The following is a 17,099-nucleotide window of genomic DNA, read 5'->3' on the forward strand; positions in this document are numbered from 1 at the left end:
TAGAATAAGACTAGTAATGCTGCCTGCCTTGAAGGATTGTTATGAAAATAAAAAACGGATATAAAATACTTAGCAGTGTCTGCCATATATTTAAGAGCTTAATTAGTGTTAGCTAGTATTCATTTTTAGAGATTCTACCTAATGTAAAATTAAATAGATTCCTAATTACAAAAAATACAAAAATCCCACTGCATTATTCTGAATCAATTTCTTTTTCCTAATTTTATATTAGGCAGTAAATACCTTGGCTATAGACATCCTTGAATGTATATTTACTGCTCCATCTGTTCTCAAGACTACATTTGAATACAGTATGTGTGTCTGGACCATCAAGACATAATAGGTAAGAGTTCCTTGTATTCTCATTTCCTTAAGCAGTTACCTCTGTCTGGGAGGGCCTCCGTGTGCAGCCTCAAGTGATTCCACTATAGACTGGATAATATGATTAGCATCTTCTTTCAGATTCCAATTGCGCACCCTTGCCAAGCACCAAGGAGAGCTGTGGGCTGTGAGCTGTGAGAAGCCAACCCAGGAGCATGCAGCACCTCTATGTAGACCTAACACAGCCATTCAGGCACTGAGCAGAAGTGCCTGCCCTGTGTGCACAGATGCTTTATTTTATTTATTTATTTTTTTAATATATTTTATTGATTTTTTATAGAGAGGAAGGGAGAGGGAAAGAGACTTAGAAACATCAATGAGAGAGAAACATCGACCAGCTGCCTCCTGCACACCCCCCACTGGGGATGTGCCCGCAACCAAGGCACATGCCCCTGACCGGAATCGGACCCGGGACCCTTGAGTCCGCAGGCCGACGCTCTATCCCAGCCGTGGGCAAACTACGGCCCGCGGATTTATGTAATGATGTCTACTTTGAATTTATATTAGTTCACACAAATACTCCATCCATGCTTTTGTTCTGGCCCTCCGGTCCAGTTTAAGAACCCATTGTGGCCCTCGAGTCAAAAAGTTTGCCCACCCCTGCTCTATCCACTGAGCCAAACCGGTTAGGGCTGTGCACAGATGCTTTAAATCACAATGGTGATCCATAAGAAAATTAGCATTAAGCCCTTGCAGACTCAGTGCCTCACTCTAAGATAACCAAAGTGTCTTTGCTAATTAAATCTAAAAACATATTTTTCACATAAAACCCCTACTGTCTGTAGAAAATACCATTGTATTATAAAGCATACTTTAACTCCTTTTTCTGATTGTATTTATGTATCTGTACAGTAAGCCTCTTTTTGATTTTCATCAAAAGTAACTTATGTATCAGTTTTTAAATATCTTTATTCACAAATCAGTATAAAATTGGTCAGTTTGAATGTCATATGTATGATAAAATAGATTATGAAAAGTATATTTACAATGAAACCATTATTTTATATAACTAAATCATCTGATACACTACCTCCTGCAATAACTTAATGGACCCAAGTTTACCCTCTGAATGTACGAAGTTTATGATTCTCCTAGAAAGTTTTTGAATTGGGTATAGTTTCTTGGTATTTCTTTATGTGATCCAAAGCTTAAGAGAAAATTCCTAAAAACTAGCAATTGGAACCAGACCTCTCTAGGATAGAGGACAGGAGTGAGAAAAAGGACATCCTGTCACTTACAGACCCACAACTGCTATGCTTTGCAGGATATGAGGAAGAGGGAGCACACAGTGAAAGAGGAAATAATCATTCCCAACAATTATATTGAACATTTTAAAATTGTCAATATTAAGGGTTCATGTTTAAAATAGCTAGCCATGAAGTGAAATATGTATGCAATATAGTCAGGGAGATGTGATGCTTACAAACCATGTATGTCTTATTTATCTTTAATTTTAAAATAATTCATTCTTTTTTGGGGTATGCAAGTGAGCAATGGAGAAAGTGGTGCATCTGCAATACCTGAAATTAAAAAAAGAAAAAGAGACGATTAAAATAATCACAGGACAAAGATTTGAGTCAGTTTAAAAATGGGCAAGATCATGGACCCTCATTACGTGCAGAAGCAGAATATGCAATATGGGGTAAGATGGGATACCAGACTGGTCATGAGAAAGCTCAGAGGTAATTAGTCAGCAAAGGGAGGTTTGAATGTAGGTATGCTGTTAATTGTTCTAGCTTGCAAAATAAACTGACTACTTACCTGCTGGTGCTAAGGATTTCAATGCTTCCAGAAGATTCGGGCTAGAGAACTTTACTAGGCACCGGAGAGGTTCTTTTCTTTCAGCCAAGATGCCCCTATTTAAGTCACTTTTGAATTTTGTTTCAAGCTGTCAACAAATATATTTATAAATGACTATTAAATATATCAGTTGGAATGGCAACATGTAACAAAATTGGATTACTCATTTCACTAATTATTATCACCAAGAAATACAGGGCTTAATGGATGAGAGAAGCATTAATTTGCTAACTGAAAATGTAGAGGGCAACCAGCATATCAAACGATAGAACACACAAAATGCTAAGTGTGCACAGTGCCTGACACACAGGAGACCTTGGATGGCAGTTTCGCCCGCAGGTGTCCTATTTTGCATTTTTAAAAAAAATATATTTTTATTGCTGTCAGAGAGGAAGAGAGAGGGAGATATAGAAACATCAATGACGAGAGAGAATCATTGATTGGCTGCCTCTTACACACCCCCTACTGGAGATAGAGTCCGCAACCTGGGCATGTGCCCTTGGCCAGAATTGTATCTGTACAACCTGGGACCCTTCGGTCTGTAGGCCGATGCTCTATCCACTAAGCCAAACCAGCTAGGGCCTATTTTGCATTCTTAATGGAAAATTAGCACTATCTTTTGTAACCTGTTATTTCAATATAAAAATGTCATGTCTTTTGAATCACTACCATGATTTCTTTTTTACTTCTCATTATGGAAGATTTAAAAAAAAAAACACACATACACAAGTAAGGCGCACAGTATGAGTCCCATGTGCATATCACCGAGCTGAAACAATGATCAACTAATGGTCAGTATTTTTTCATTTATTACCTTTCTTCCCATTCCCTACAGCTCACCCACACTGGATTATTCTGAAGCAAATCCAGGACATCATAGTATTCCATCTGTAAATATTTCAGTATGTATCTAAAAACACCTAAAAAGGACTCTTTTCATCCCCTTACATTACCACACATAAAAAAATTAATATTATCAAATATCCAAGTATTGCTAATTTAATAGGTACTTGGCTCTTAGATTCTAATTTCAATTTCTTTTAAAACTTAAAGTGATCCTTCGCATTTAGAGGCAGTATGCTGAAATAGCTGAAGACTGAGTAATGCCTGCAACTAACTCAAATGGTTCAGCATCAAGAAAGAAAAAGAAAGCAACTGTGGCAAAATGTTAACAACTGGTGAATTGAAGCAAAGGGGACATGGATATTCACTGTAATATTCTTGCAAGTTTTCTGAAGGTTTGACATTTTTCAAAATAGGAAGTGGGGAAAAATTAGTAGCAGGTATGCATCAATGTGCACCTTGACTTATAGAATAGAACCATTCTAAGATATATGTAAAGGGAAATTTTGTAGATTAAATCTTCTGTATACTCCTTCAGTGGATCTCTAACTTTAGTGTGCAAAATTAGCTAGAGAGGGCTTGTAAAACCAGATGGCTGGGTCCCATCTGCAGAATTCTGATCCATTAGGACTAAAGTGGGGCCGAGAATCCACATTTCTTTTTCTTTTTTCTTTTTTTTAACAAGAGAAAACAACCAAATTTAATTACATACATACAGACGGGAACCCCACATACAGGAGACAGTCAGAGACCCTAGGTACATGAGAGGTTCTGAGACAGAAGAGAAAATGAGTGTAGACATAAGAACATTAAAAAAAACACTAAAAATTTATTTGAACTAAAAAAAGGGTACACCTGGAAGCAAGATCTCAACAGACTGAGGAAAATGCTTCCAGGAATAACAGTTTGCTGTTTCTTTTATGTGCTTCCACATTTCTTATCTATTCCCAAATGATGTTGGTACCGCTGGTCCAGGGACCACACTTTGAGAACCAGTGTCCCACAGTATGAGCTTTCTAAAGGAACTGGATTAAAACCTGCCACTCAGGGAACCAAACTTGAAAGGTGTTAATGAGCTATTCGTACTGAAAACACATAAAACCAAATAAGCATTAGGCCTAAATGAGCAGAGCTATGGCAGATTTGAAGTGTGGCCTGTAGGGGCACTAAGCAGAAAGAATTTTAATGAGGTGTTTAAGGGGAGGAGAGTGTTGTATGAGCATGAGTATGAGATTAATGATCATGACAAAACCTTGAATTCTTGTAATGGTGGCAATGGGCTTGTCCCTGACACTGGTCTTCTTGGTGGGCAGTGGTACACTTCCGGGATGAGCTAGGTTTACAAAACTAACTAGGCTACTGTTTTTTTCTCCATGTGATACCAACTGGACTATATAATGACTTATTTATTCACTCTTTTATTCAACAAGTCTTTATGAGCACCCACTGCATTGTAAGTATTGTTCTAGGTATGGATGGATTAGAAAGGTATAGCCTACAATTTTTTCACCTCAAAAATAATAGATCACAGCCAGTTATAATTAATTGAATTAATATGAAAGATGAAATGAAAAGGCAAATTTAAAATTGCTAAAGGTCTTCTTTATTAATAGAGAAACTTACTAAATATTATAGAAGTCTATTTTAACTCATAAATTGATTATATAAAATTAAAGTGACAAATGAGTAAGAAAGTTTCTTAGAACCAGTTCACTTAGATGTTTTATTCTCTTAAAAAAATATTGATAACTGTAGATAGTTTATAGCAATGTCCTACCTTATACTGTGCAAATTCTAGTCTTGGTTGAGGATAGTCTCCGAAAATTTCTTGAGTCACTCTTTGTACTCTGTTTTTTTCTATTATGTTTTCATGAATGATCCTTGAATCCACTATAGATGGAAGATTTCAAATAAAAGAGCTGTTAGGAGTATATTTCATCCTTAAATTATCCCCCTTTTAATTCCTAACCTTTCAACTTGCTTGTATAATTTAAAGATAATGTTTACAGGTTCTTCTTTTGATTGTAATATTTTCTTATTGTAGAAAAATTGGAAAGCACTGATAAAAAAGAAAATAAAAACCACTAATAATTCTACCACACAGAAATAAGTACTGTTAACAACATTTTATATATTCCTGTATAGCCCTTTTTCAGAGAATAAAAAGTGTATTTTTTAAACTGGGATTATAAAATACACAAATTTTCTTTCCTGCTTCCTTTACTTAACATGAAATCAATAGCCATTCCTATGCCATTGGAAAGCCATAAAAATGTTTCAGAATGGCTGTACCATTTCATTTTATTGCCAAAAAATTGCTAAGAGATAGAAAAGTTTTCATTTTTAAAAGTGTACTTTCAAATTTCAGTTTTTGTTTTAAAACACACATACTGTTTATATCTAGCCCAAGGTTTCTTTCTTGTAGAGGTGTAGTAGCGTTGTGAGTTTCAAAAGTCTAGAGGAAAAAAAGAAAAAGTGAATGTTTTCCTGATTTTAACACCTTGAAGTACAGCTATTATTTGTTTTAGTACATAAAAGTATGTCAAGTTTTACCTTTTTTTTTTTTTTTTGTTAATCCTCACCCAAGGATTTTCCCCCTCAGTGATTTTTAAAGAGAGTAGAAGGAACGGAAAGGAAGAGAGAGAGAAACAGGAATGTGAGAGAGACACATCGATTGGTTGCCTCCCGTACATGCCCTGACTGGGGCCAGGAACGAACCTGAAACCCAGGTATGTGCCCCTGATTGGGAATTGAAACTAAGACCCTTCGTTGCTTGGGCCAATGCTCTACCACTGAGCCACACCAGCCAGGGCTCAAATTTTATATTTATTTTTTCAAGCAAGAAGAGATTTGAGCCCATATCCAGGCTGAGTGGAGCATTTCTCCTAGAGCAGGATATTGGCAGAGACATCTAGGGTGAGCAACGTGGCTGTTTTGCCTGAGGAGCTCTGTCTATACTTTGTTATCATAAAAATGGACGTGGAAGAAATAGGTGGTGAGTACAAAAGCTAGAGAAATCAGGGCACAATTTGCAATGTGAAGTTTTAGCTTTATGCTATGTCTTTATAACTCCAAAAAACTCACTGAGATTCCTTTTGTAAAAATAATTTTCCTATTAAAAGTCTGAATTTTTCAAATCCCTTCTCTGACCTTCCCTCATTAAAGCCACTGTTTTTATAATTAAGTATTTGACAATGTGTATTTTCCTAGGAGCAAAACAGTTGATAGCAATTTGATGGGAATGTGGTTGGTAAGAGGGGAGGGGGCTGCTATGGGAGAAAAATCACTATCTAACTTCTTAATGTTAGATATGTTTTCCTTAGAGGGCTTACACAGAGCCATTACTTCTTTCTATGTAGAAAAGATGAAGTATATAAATATAGGGTAGGGCAAAAGTAGGTTTAGAATCGTATTAAAACACAAGAGTTTAGTCTTGTATTATTTATTAATCATTGTATTATTTTCCATGTTAACAACTGTAAACCTACTTTTGTCCCACCCTGTATAATATATCTAAGAACTCAAAAATATACATAGGGTATTAATGACCCATCTACAGGAGTCTGAACATATGAGCACACAGATACCATGCACAGGAGCAAATAACCCTGAACCTGTAAGGCCAGATCTATTCTTATAATTAAAAGTAAATGATACATTTAATGCATTTAAATAATTTTAACAAATAAATAAATTGTTGGACTTAATAAACCAATGCTTTTTCCTTAACTTCTAACTCCTGTATCACCTACTGGACTGATGGGACAAAAAATTAATTCTACTTTTCTCTTGCAATAGCAGAGAGTAGTAGAATTAATTTTTTTGGAATTAGCTTAAAAAGGCAGTAAGTTATTCTAAAGAGAAAATAAACTCTAATTAGAATAGCTGATCTGGAAACTGGGATCTAACAGACTCCAATAACTAATGAGCAGTATAAAACACAAAATATGATCATAAAAAGATGATAGTGAGGCATTTCATTATTTTGTTTCCTGTAATGTTAACTAACAAAGTTTTCTCTGCGTCAGTAGTACCTGAAGGGATCTCCTTTTGTTGTAGGTGAACTTCCCACCTGCTCAGTTGCTTGTAAAGAGAAAATGGAGACTTAACTTTAAACAGTCACTGATGGGCTCACCTGATTATACTGTTTAAAAACAACAGCCTTAAGAGAGTCCAGATATCGGCTTCTGAAGTCCATTTTCACAATCCGATGGTGTTTGCTAGCAACTGTCAGTGCCTTAAAGTGAAAGTTAGAAAGAATATTAGGATTCCTGTGTCTATTCCTGTATTTACAGTATTTGTCAAAGTAAAATTAAGAGTGGCAGTAAGTGAATACTTTCTACTTGCGAGTGAAAAGAGAAACCCAGAAAAATGTAATCTCATGTCCTGTTACTCAGCTTTTTTAAAAGACAAAAAAAAGGCTAATGGCATTAAAATGATCATAAATGCAAAATCTTTTATACCATTTTTAGAACTGTGTTCCTATTTAAAGTTAGGATTTATAATACATTAAGTTCTAACTTAGGAATAAACAATGACTACTTAAATGTTACCATTTTGGAATACCAGTCTTCCAATATTACAATGATATTGCCACACTAAAATACAAGTATGTATACTTTAGGACAAATACTGAAGAAAAAAGTACATATTAAGTGCAATTTATAAAAGCTTCCCATTATCTGGAGAAGCAAGTTAGAAGGCGAAAACAGAATTAATAAAATACTTACCTGGAACTAGAGGATAGAGATAAGTTTGCCTTAAGATTCACAGTGGAAATAAACATTAGCTTGTGGGGCAAAGTTTAAACTGGCTATGGCAGGGGCGACTCATCTGGCTGTAAGTGGATGAACCACCACTACTAGTATATATTGAGGAAAAGATCCCAAACATAAAGAAGCAGAGTTAAGTGTTAAAGGGAAGTAGAAGCATGTAGCAGAAATCCTTCTGCCATTTCAGTAAACAGCCAAGGAATTTAAATGACAAGCAAGTCTGCCCGCCAGGATCCTAAGGCTCGTAGATCCATACTGTGGAGTGCTCGCTCTACTAGAGATGATGGAGCCTGGATGGTGGAGCTGCTCACCTACAACCAGCTTATGTGGTAACTCTGGCACCAACTGAGGCGCCACTGTAGTTGTGAACAGAGCGTGGAGGCAGCAGCAGTTGCCAGGCCTACGTAGGGATGGCTTATTCGGGGGGAAGATGCTAGGAAGCCAGAGCTATAACAAGAAGCCGGCTGTGAGTAGACGCTCCTTCTTGTGCAAAGAATGTAAGGAAAATGATTACAAATGAAAATAATGTTCATTAATAGGCAAATTATGCAGTCACAAAAAAGTTGTGAGGTGTATCAGATGGAAACACATGGAAATGTTAAAAAAGCAAATGACAGGTGATATGCTATTCTGGTTTTTGTAATAAAACATCTGAAAGGAAATAACAAAACTGTTAACAGTAATTATTTTGGGTAAATAGGATTGGGAAAAAGGATATGAAGTTTTAAAAGACTAAGGGTTGATCTTTAAAGACCTCTGTGTTGGTTGAAGTTTTACATTAAATACGCATTACTTCTAGATGAAAAGACAATAATGAAGAGCTCCGAACCAATGCTTATACCACTTTCCCATAGGCAGAAGAACCACTCTTCCTTATTTTAGGAAATCAAGAATTACATGTGGCATTTTACATAGTGCTTAAACCTACATAGACCTTTGAGATAAGATAATACAACTTTATAGCTGTAGTAACTGGTTCCATACCTGACCCAGAAGGGGAATGCTGCTCCTCAGCCTGGAAGAAGAAATGAAGGCATACGGAGTCTGGGAATAGTACACCACGTAAGTAGGTTTGTACTGGTTTGGCTTTTTATACTGTGTTCCCCAGGCAATTCGAATCCATACTGCATTCTCTTCAGCGTCCTTGAAGGTGACTGATACCTTATTAAAAAAGAAAATTTAAGTTTCCTAATTAAAATCTTGTAGCACCAACATGTGCTTCTAGGGGTGAAGGATGTCACTGTAATCTTCCACACAGTCTTTTCTCCTACTTTTCATTACAGTGTTTTGGGAATCTTTGAGAAAATATTTTGTGGTTGTTTTGCAGACATATATGTTGCTTTGCAAAGTCTTTTGGAAGAAAAAAAAATAAAAACCTACAATCATGGTGTGATATCAGAATTTTTCAATAATTTCTTGGGCTTGTCCTGAAAAACTGTTCCTCTACCTGTAAGAGTTTATGAAGGCAGCCTTACAAATGATATTTGTTATAAAATGGAGCTTTTTTTGCATGGAACATAGAACTAGGATGCACTATTAAATTTAATAGCAACACTAAAATATATACTAATATATATAGGCTTAAAAATATATTAATCCTAATGCTTTTATGCATTTAGCTGAGATGCTACAAATTAAAGGAAAGTTATGTGATGGGAATAGGAAATTCTATTTGGTGTCCATTTCATGGATAAAATGTAGACCTTCCTAAACTTTTAAATATGACTATCAGTTCGTCTGGAATTCAGTAGCCTACTCTTAGTTATTAGCTCCCCCTTGACTCAGCTCAGACCCTGCAAAGGCAGTATTTGAGACAGGTGTACTTGGCTGGCCCATGTCTCTTCATTTCCACCCTCTCATACCTTACTCCAGTAATTTGGTTGTAATGTGACTGCTGGCATTAAGAAGGCAGTTGCTTTGACTTTGCCCGCTCTTTATTTGTCTGCTTTTCCAAATCCCCTTGGTGCATGAGACAAGGAACCCTCCCCAGTCCTGAGCGTGGAGGGTGCATAGCTGTCTGACCCTCCCTGAGTGAGCAGCACAGCGATTGGTCCCAACAAGCGGACCGCTACTGCCTTGAGTGGAAGATAGGGTCTTATTCTCAATAGCCTCTTGGTGTCACGTTACCAAAGTAAAAACACCTGTAAAATCAAGACTAAATAAAATATATGGAGGGAACACTTTAACTAGAGAGAGAAAACTGGTAGCACTCAACATAGTCAAGTAGTCTCTCTAGCCCAGAATGAGAATCTTTTAAATGAGGGCTCCAAGAAGCCTGTGACCTCCCTGAACTGGATGCACAGTCAGGTATATAAATCTAAGTGTATGTTTTCTGGAGAGACATGCTGTATCACATATCAAGATTTTCATAAGGGTCTATACCCAATCCAAAAAAGGTTAAAAATATCAATGGGCTAAAAAAAAAAGATGTCCACAGAATCAGTATAATTCTGAGTAGCTGGCCTCCAGGTTTCATCTCATACTCTTATAGCAAGATCCTCAGAAAAATGAAGGGACTCCTACATGAGGAACAAGAAATATTTCCTTCCAAGAATTTTATGCTTAAGGATGAGCATGGAGAATGGATGTACTTTTACTAGGACTTGGGCATGTTTATAAGCATTAGAGTAGGCATCAGTAGATGAAGGGGTTGAGAATGTGAAAGAAGAGAGAAAAACCAAGATGTAGGCCAGCCGTGGGCAAACTACGGCCCGTGGGCCTTTTATGTAATGATGTTTACTTTGAATTTATATTAGTTCACACAAACACTCCATCCATGCTTTTGTTCCGGCCCTCCGGTCCAGTTTAAGAACCCATTGTGGCCCTCGAGTCAAAAAGTTTGCCCACCCCTGATGTAGGCCCTATGAGGATGTAGGAGATGGGTTCAAAGCACACGAAGAAGGGTCATTTTAAGAAAGGAGAAAATATGTTCACTGAGAAGTGGATGCGTAGAAAGAATGACAAGTTACAAAGGATGAGGTAAAGTGATGGAAAGATCAAAGAATTGTGTATGAAAAAAGAGGGAACACTACTACTCTAAGGAGGACAGCCATAGCATGGCAAATGTGATTTTTTGGCTGCTTTTATATGTAAGGAGGACTGAGACAGAATAACATGGACAGAGAATGAAGGAGAGTTTGCCCAAACCTACGACAACAAGGTGGTGCTTGTGGAAATGGAATGGCAGAAAGATTCTGTGGGTGGTTTTGAGCTGCTCTGACCATTACAGGAGCCACTAGGCACCCAGGGCTATTTAAGTAAAATCTGTTACAGTTAAATAAGATCCTCAGGAGGGGAGCCCAGCCCATGTGGCTCAGCAGTTGAGCGTCAATCTATGAACCAGGTGGTCACGGTTCAATTCCCGGTCAGAGCACATGTCCGGGTTGTGGGCTGATCCCGAGTGTGAGGCGTGCAGGAGGCAGCCGATCAATGATTCTCTCTCATCATTGATATTTCTATATCACCTCCCCTCTTTTTTTTTTTTTTAAACTATCTTTTTTTTTTTTAATACATTTTATTGATTTTTTACAGAGAGGAAGGGAGAGAGATAGAGAGTTAGAAACATCGATGAGAGAGAAACATCGATCAGCTGCCTCCTGCACACTCCCCACTGGGGATGTGTCCGCAACCCAGGTACATGCCCTTGACCGGAATCGAACCTGGGACCCTTCAGTCCGCAAGCCGACGCTCTATCCACTGAGCCAAACCGGTTTCGGCTCACCTCCCCTCTTCCTTCCTCTCTCTAAAATCAATTAAAAAATATTTTTTAAAAGAGAGAGGTGAGCAGAAAGTTTGCATAATAAAAAGTTCTTTCTTGTTATGAACTACAATAGCACGGAATATTATTATTTGAAATTCTTACAAATAAAAAAAGGTAGTAGCACAGATGCATGGAATTGAATTTCATTGAAGTTCAGAAAGATTTTAATCTTACATTTTTTAATGCTCTCTGAAGAATTTTCTTAAATGAACTTTTGAATTGTTTCATATCAAAAAGGTCAATATCTTCACCTGTCAAAATGAAAAGAAAAGTCAAGAAAAATTAAGGGAGCTACAATGTCTTTAATAAATACATTTCAAAGACCCTAAGGCAAGCATTTGTATAACCTCAAAGAGCAATAATATTCAAATCACAGAGATGCTGCTGGTACTCTGACACAGCATTGCCAAATATATTTTCATTTTCCCAAAGAAGAGTAATAATCACCTTATTTTGAAAAAAAGTCATTTAAGAGGAACATACTGCTATTGATTTTTAAATAGCCAAAATATCAAATGTAAATGTTTATTATTATTATTTTTTAGATAAGTTCTTTATTTTTTAAAATCTTTATTGTTCAAAGTATTAAATATGTCCCCCCTTTTCCCCATTGAACCCCTTGGCCCACTAAATGTTTACTTTAAAAGGGAAAATGTTACCTGGTTCTTTAGTCATCTGAAAAACATCCCAAACTTTCTGGTGCCGATGAAATTGAGTATCTGAGAGAGGGAAGAAGAACTTATTGCTATTATATCATAGAACTTTTAAGTACTGTGCTTATGAATTACTATTTTCTCCACCTTCATGTTATTTTTAATAACATGAAGGTGGAGAAAATAGTAATTTATAAATTCGGTTATACATTTTTATTCCAAGATAAATTTTACATGGATGAAATTTACTCCAAATAAAACACGTCATAAAGAATTACTCAGTCTAGTAGAGCTTTAGCATTTACTCTTAAGTCAGATCATTTATTTTATTTCCACACAGAATGCAGCATTATTGAGCATGCCAGGGATGGTGTGCTCCCCATAACTGGTGTGTGTACTAGCTGGCTGTTCCTTTGTCTGGAGCATTCTTCTAGCTCATTGCATACTTCATTCCTGCACCTCATCTAGTCTCCAATAAAATGCCTCCTGGTCACCCTAACCAATCTGACCCCCTCACCCCACCCTGCTTTAGTTTACTTCATAGCACTTACCATTATCCTATAGCACATCATATATTTAGATGGTCATTTGTATACTGCTTGTCTCCCCAACTAGAATCCTGTGGAATACACGACTTTGTCTTGTGCACTGTTGTATTCAGTGTCTAGACACTGGCTGGCACTCCGTATTATATCTGATGAATGAATGAATGATATAGAAGACACCTTTCAGGAATTATAAACTTAAGAGTGTCTTGGAGTAAAAATGGACCTAGGAAGTTATTAAGTTCAATCCCACTACATTATCATCCGGCTTTACTCTGTCCCTGTACTGACCTCCATCTGCATCCCTGTGTCTTTGCACCTAGGACCAAGGTGCTCTGCATCCCATAAAAAGGGGCTGTTGACCCCAACACACAAGGGCACCAACTTACTGTGCTTTTTGTACTTTCTGTCCTTCCTACAGTTTAGTGGGCTTTTCTTTTGTTTTATATTTGGTGCCTAGTGTCCCCAGGTCTCCCCCTCACCCCATTTATAGCAATGGCCTGACAATTCTTGATTCCCTAAGTTTTGTCTAAACAGGTGTAATCTGGCACAATGTGATACCTGCCCAAGAGACAGCATCTGAAGTGCTTTTGTTCCTTTCTGGTATTTTCTTCTTGATTCTGTATTTCAGAGTTAAGATAGCCTGCTAACTGATCTCTGAATAAGGTTGTTATAATAATAGAAATTAAAATTTTTGTTGTAATGATTCCATTAAACATCATGCAAAAGTTCATGATTAAGTGGCAAGGACTTAAATACATGAAGACACTTCCTCAAACAGAACACGTCCTAGGATAATCTATGATCTTTGTGACATAAACGGTCCACCTCTAGTGTTCCCTATCTTACTTAGCAAGGGGCTCCACTGTCCTTCTAGTTGCACCTATAAACCCCGGAGCCAGGTGTGCTCCTCCCACTCAGTCCCCCTAAACCAGTGGTCTCCAAGCAGTGGTCTGCGGACCACTGGTGGTCCGTGAGGTCCGAAAGGTCCGAAAGGTTGGTGACTGCTGCCCTAGACCACACCACGTGCAAAGTGCAGTCAGTTTTAATCCTTACGTCCCTTACAAAATGCACTATAATAAGAACAAATTTTCAGAAATATATTTTCAATTCTATTAATATGCACTTATATATGCCAGTCATTGTGCTAAGAACCTTTCAAGCATGATCTCATTTAACCCTCACAATGATCCTGTGCTATATTATTATAATGTTATTATATTAACAGGTGCTATTATTATTTCTATTTACTAGTAGAAGTCTGGGGCCTAGAAAGGCAATGTGACTTGGCAAAGGACACAGGACTGGTAAGCGATAGAGCTGGGATTTTACACACCACGTCAACTTGAGCCCTTATCTACAATATTACCTCTCTGATGAAACTGTGTTGGTTCAATATAAATACAAATCACCAGAACTTACAAATAATGTCTAAAAGGGCAGCATCATTGACATTCGCATTCTTCTCCTGAAAGAAAAGGTAAAATATTCAGTAAACATGGCTATCGGTTTGATTCTACCCTAGAATCACAGCACATTTAAGAATTGCTTAGGACAGACTATGAGCACCCTCTCAATACTTTATTAACCTGTCTCTGATCTACTCTTCTGTTAAGTAACAAATACACCTTCTGATTCATGTGTAGTACAGGTACTTACACCTGTTCTCCCACAATTTACTCCTCATTCATCACTTTTTTTTTTTTTTTCATTCATCACTTTTAATTTTTGTTTTGTTCTTCTCATCAACAGGGTTTCTTAACTGGGCACTACTGATGTTTTGTGTCAGATAATTCTATGTTGTGGAGAGCTGTTGTAAGACATTAAGAAGCGCCCCTGGCCTCTATCCACTGGAATCCAGTAGCACCCGACTCCTACCGTTTTGACAACCAAAAATGTCTCCAGACATTGTACCCTCCAGAAGACAAACTTCGTCCCAGCTGAGAACCACTATTTTATACATTATACATTTATATGTATGCATAGCATATAGTTTTTTTCAATGTGCACACAAACATCTAATTTACTCTTTCTAATGGCTGAATAATATTTTATGTGGAGTATAATCATCTTCTATGTATAGTTGTTTGCAATTTCTGTTTTTATAAACAATGCTAGTTAATGTCTTTATTTATATATATTTACATATTTATAACTACATACATATGTTTATCAATTATATTTATATACATTTCTTTATTTTTTATGATTTTACCCACATTAATTTCCAGAAGTGGAACTGCTGGGTCATAAAGTATATTTATTTAAAAGTGACTAAGGGAAGGGTATACTGGAACATGGGAATTCTTTGTACTAGCAAATTTTCTGAAAGTCTGAAATCTTTTTAAAGCAAAAAGCAAATAAATAAATACATGTGAAAGAGTATCTCTTTCTACACAACTTGACCAGCACATCTGAGTATTATCTTTTCATCGTGGACAATCTCATAGGTATAAAAAGAATACTGCTCATTACTTGTATTGTCTGTTTTTTTCTCACATGGTATTCACTTTTTTCTTAATGATTTGTAAGCAGTTTTGATAAGGTGAAAAGCCAATTAAAAATTAGTGTCTTCTCCACTATAGCAGTACGTAGCCTCATCACTTCACAGCTTTGCAGCTGCCTCAAATCCCTTTTGGACAAAGGGAACAAAGAAAAAAAACCAAGGCATGATGTTCAAGGTTAATCATTTTGCACACTGTTACCTCACAAAGCATAACCAAGTCATGAACAAGAGATTCCTTTCTCTTCCGGAAGTTTATGGTCTGCAGTTGACTTTCAGACAAAAAATCCCAGGCTTTCAGGATTGTCATCATTTCAGCCATTGGGATTTTCAAGATGGTCCTCTTGATAAACTCAGCAACAATTTCATCCATTTCTTTGGCACTGTAATAAAACAAAAACAGCACAAGTTTAACTTAACAGTTAATTTTTTTAAGCATATTTTTAGCCTGAGATTTTGATTTGTAGGTCAAACACCCAAATGTTTATTTTATTGTTTCTCAGGCAATCTGCAAAGTGTTTTAACAAGAGGATTTAATAACTTTCTCCTTAAGCTGTATATTTAAGTGTCTTTCAGAGTTTTTAAAAATTAGTGCTCTCTCTCCTTTCTTTTCTTTTCTTTTTTTTAATATATTTTCTTGATTTTTTACAGAGAAGAAGGGAGAGGGATAGAAAGTCAGAAACATCGATGAGAGGGATCGATCAGCTGCCTCCTGCACACCCCCCACTGGGGATGTGCCCGCAACCAACGTACATGCCCTTGACCGGAATCGAACCTGGGACCCTTGAGTCCGCAGGCCAACACTCTATCCACCAAGCCAAACCGGTTCGGCTCTCTCTCCTTTCTTGGCTAGAGTATTTTGAACTTTTGAAGGCAATAATATGGAAACCATTCATTCATTTACTAATTCATGTAACAAATTAAGGAGCACTTATGCATGCTAGACACACTCAAGTCACCAAGTAGGGCTTGGGATTCTGCATTTTAGAGTGCCTCAGAAGACTCCAAAAATGTTGGGTAAAGTATGCAGAATGCCATTCTGAAGAATTTTGGTAGAAAGAGCGCACTTAATCTCACTAACAAAGTCGAAAAACTCTTGCGTAAACTCTGATTCCCTGTGATGACCTAATTTCTTATTTTCTAGCATGCAGCTCAGCTCCTGGCTTATAGAAGGTGCTCAAGACATATTTGTTGAATGAACGCATGACAAAAAAGAGCCCTTTTAAGTGACCTTCCTGTAGAACTACACCGCTAAAGAATTGCAACAAGGACCATAAGAAGTAACGCGGGAGGCTGCATGGACCTAAGAGGACGGACGCCAAGGTTAACTGAAAAATCAAAACACCCAACACTGGGCAAAACAGCAATCTAAGGCTGGGCTAGCCGAGCAGGCAGTCACGTGACCGTTCGGAGCGGCTCAGCTCTGACGCACGCCTTCGTAAGCCCCGCCCCCACAGGGCGGATGTGAGGTCACGACCAAGCGTCATAGCCCTCGCCAGCCTCAACCGTAGTTCCAGCCCTTCTGCCTTCAGCCGAGACCAAGCGCCAGTCCCCCGCCGGGGGGCGTGTGGCAGTCCCCAAAAGTTGTCTCAGAGGCTTGGGATGTGGGTTCTCGGGCCTCCTCCACCCTCTGGGGCCCGCTTCCATGCTGTTAGGGGCTCTCTTACCGTTCACATCGCCAGCCGCCTCACTTCTTACAGCTGTTCCCGCCCGCTGTGCCTTCAAAGCCACCAATGGCAGTCCCCGCAGCCCTGGAGCCCCGCCCACCGGGGGGGCGCAAACTTTGGACTGTCTCTCCTTCGCAGGGGGCCGCGTGGGGGAAGCGGCAGAAGTGAAACTCGG

General features: G+C 37.9%; 1 protein-coding gene across 3 annotated transcripts; it reads right to left on the reverse strand.

The window, feature by feature from the left end:
- Positions 1–1,265: 1,265 nt before the first annotated feature.
- On the reverse strand, positions 1,266–17,080 carry CENPN (centromere protein N). Of its 3 annotated transcripts, none has more exons than XM_059667319.1 (11): positions 16,925–17,080; positions 15,460–15,640; positions 14,177–14,222; positions 12,216–12,275; positions 11,731–11,807; positions 8,781–8,957; positions 7,160–7,261; positions 5,416–5,479; positions 4,802–4,914; positions 2,143–2,269; positions 1,266–1,901 (listed from the first exon to the last, which is right to left on the reverse strand). In XM_059667319.1, the coding sequence occupies exons 2-11, from the start codon at positions 15,628–15,630 to the stop codon at positions 1,819–1,821; spliced, it is 1,020 nt and encodes a 339-aa protein (XP_059523302.1). In that variant the 5' UTR covers positions 15,631–15,640; positions 16,925–17,080; the 3' UTR covers positions 1,266–1,818. The 3 variants fall into 3 exon arrangements, with proteins under 3 accessions (XP_059523302.1, XP_059523304.1, XP_059523303.1); XM_059667321.1 differs by having other exon boundaries at positions 15,460–15,632; positions 16,925–17,040; XM_059667320.1 differs by lacking the exon at positions 16,925–17,080 and adding an exon at positions 16,561–16,616.
- Between the last annotated feature and the right edge of the window lie 19 nt (positions 17,081–17,099).

Source organism: Myotis daubentonii, chromosome 15 (assembly GCF_963259705.1).
Source record: "Myotis daubentonii chromosome 15, mMyoDau2.1, whole genome shotgun sequence".
Classification (NCBI taxonomy): domain Eukaryota; kingdom Metazoa; phylum Chordata; class Mammalia; order Chiroptera; family Vespertilionidae; genus Myotis; species Myotis daubentonii.